The sequence below is a fragment of the Helianthus annuus genome, chromosome 9 (genome assembly GCF_002127325.2).
Source record: "Helianthus annuus cultivar XRQ/B chromosome 9, HanXRQr2.0-SUNRISE, whole genome shotgun sequence".
Taxonomy (NCBI): Eukaryota; Viridiplantae; Streptophyta; class Magnoliopsida; order Asterales; family Asteraceae; genus Helianthus; species Helianthus annuus.
This window is the reverse complement of record NC_035441.2, coordinates 94,220,459-94,222,961: the sequence shown is the minus strand read 5'-3', so window position 1 is coordinate 94,222,961 and position 2,503 is coordinate 94,220,459. Positions and strand designations below refer to the sequence as shown.

Sequence of the window (2,503 nt, the reverse complement as noted above, 5' to 3'; positions counted from 1 at the left end):
ATGCCAAATGATAAAATTTTCTCGATCCATAAACTTTTGGTTTATGATTGCATTTGATTCAACTCCACCAATTTTGGTACAATACAAACCAGCGGCAAATGTGTGTAACCTCTCTAATATGTGTTTTTTTCCCGAATAATATTTGTGATTTGAAGGTACTCATCATGTCCTTCACACGTAGTCTCAAGATGATATCCATTTAGACGAATATCTTTAAAGCTTATCAGATATCTTTGAGACATTGGGGAAAATACGGCATTGTTAATTTTGAGCAAAGTTCCACTTTGTAGAACTACATATGCTTCTCCAAAGCCTTCAATTAACTTTGTTTTACCAGATATAGTACCAACGCTTGCTTCTTTCATTGTTAAACTAGAGAAATAATCTCTTTTCTTTAGGATTGTATGTGTAGTAGCACTGTTTATTAGACATACATCTTCACCATTAATATGAAGTTTAGTTGAATACTCCATATGCTTCAAAACAAAATAAAGCTTCATAAATAAAATTATAATATGGTTCAAACATAACAATTTCATAAAGTGCCCCAAAACAAAACATAACAAAATCCCAAACAAAATGTCTTAATAAACATCAAGGAAATAACATAATTTTAAATATAATCATTCATGCATAGGGAAAATTGCAAGCATCCAACTGGTTTGTATCAGCCATGATATCACCAGAATCCAAATTAGCTTGCTCGATAAGGAAATCATCATAATCTAGATTAGTTGCATTGGTATGGTCCTTTTCACCACTTGGGACATCAACATTTCCATCTTCATATGTGAAATTTGTCTCTATTCCTTTTTGTTTGTCTTTTATAGATTGTTGGTAAAGCTCTACTAAGTGTCTGGCTGTACGACATGTACCAGCCCAGTGGTTGTTACCACCACATCGATAGCATGCATTAGATGAGGTTCCACTTTTCTTTTTACCTCTTTCATCATTGGATTTCTTTTCATTATCATGCAACTTCTGGTGGGTTCTTCTGTTTTTGAATTGAACACCATGATAATTCCCCCGACCATATGCACGTCCACGACCACGTCCATGACCACGACCACGATTACGACCATGACCACGCCCACGTTGATAGCCGCGACCACGTTCGTGACTTCCACTTTGGTCATTATATGTTGCCACATTCACTTCTGGGAATGGGGCTGTACCAACCGGACGAGTTTCATGGTTTTTCATTAGTAGCTCATTATTTTGCTCAGCCACAAGCAAACATGATATTAAGTCACTGTATTTGGTGAAGCCCCTTTCACGATATTGTTGTTGCAAGACAATGTTTGAGGCGTGAAAGGTGGAGAATGTTTTTTCCAACATCTCCTTATCAGTAATATTTTCACCACATAGAATCAATTGTGACGTGATTCTAAACATTGCTGAGTTATACTCACTTATAGACTTAAAATCTTGCAACCTTAAATTAATCCATTCATAACGAGCTCTTGGTAATATTACTGTTTTCTGGTGGTCATATCTTTCTTTTAAATTGGTCCATAGGACAATTGGATCTTTGATAGTGAGATATTCATTTTTCAATGACTCATGAATATGGTGGTGTAAGAAAATCATTGCCTTTACTTTATCTTGGGTACTTGTTTTATTTCCTTCTTTAATTGTGTCCCCAAGGTTATTGGCATTTAAATGGATTTCAGCATCCAAAGCCCATGATAAATAATTTTTTCCAGTGATGTCTAAAGCCATAAACTCAAGCTTTGCAAGATTCGACATGATTATCTATATTAAAGAAATTTGCACGGTGATGACGGGGGTAGCCCAAGATAAAATAAAATGACTAAAATACATGAGTGCCCAAAGGGTTAAATGGTTCAAAGGTTGAAAAGCTGAGGAGGTGAAGTAAAGCAATGTGAGAACAGTAAATGGTCACATCTCCACCAACTCGCCAGCCGCAAAAGCAATGCAGGTCCACAGAACACACTCTATTATCCAGGGGTAAGCCCCTCACTGCAAGCGAGGTCGCTAGTCAAATGCATCCCTCTTTGGGAAGGTGTCTTCTCCTATATATTTGACACTTCATTTACTGAGAAACACATTCTTGACCACTCCAGATTCTTAATATCTCTGGTCATTCACGTCAAGTACTTGCATCTTGCAAGATACTTTTTCTCACATCCAACACACACATTCTGTTTGCTTCTTCATCCGAATCTGAATACATTTCAGAGGAGGGCCTATAGCAAACAACAAGAATAAAACTATTGAACCTCCTTCCACGTCTTGCAAACGTGGGGGGATCCCACGACCTGCGTTAGGCAAAGTTGAACCCTTCAACCCTTTTGCCTAACCAGCTCTGCTGCTACCCTTGGTCTATTATTTGTTGCATCAACAAGTTGGCGCCCACCGTGGGGCTACGCCACTATTTTTCACCAAAAGACCTAGTAGTGTAGCTCCATTCTCTTGAAATTGCCATGTCCGAAAGTGGATCTCCCGGAGAAGTGAATCAGGTTCCTAACACTTCCACTCC

The 2,503-nt window shown here is 38.1% G+C and overlaps 1 protein-coding gene across 1 annotated transcript; it reads right to left on the bottom strand.

Annotated features, from left to right (window-relative positions):
* Window positions 1-627: 627 nt before the first annotated feature.
* Window positions 628-1,749, bottom strand: LOC110887609. The gene has a single exon (XM_022135186.1). The coding sequence runs from the start codon at window positions 1,747-1,749 to the stop codon at window positions 628-630; it is 1,122 nt and encodes a 373-aa protein (XP_021990878.1).
* Between the last annotated feature and the right edge of the window lie 754 nt (window positions 1,750-2,503).

Coding starts and splice junctions, on each gene's coding strand:
- LOC110887609 (XM_022135186.1), bottom strand. CDS start 1,749: ATGTCGAATCTTGCAAAGCTTGAGTTTATGGCTTTAGACATCACTGGA.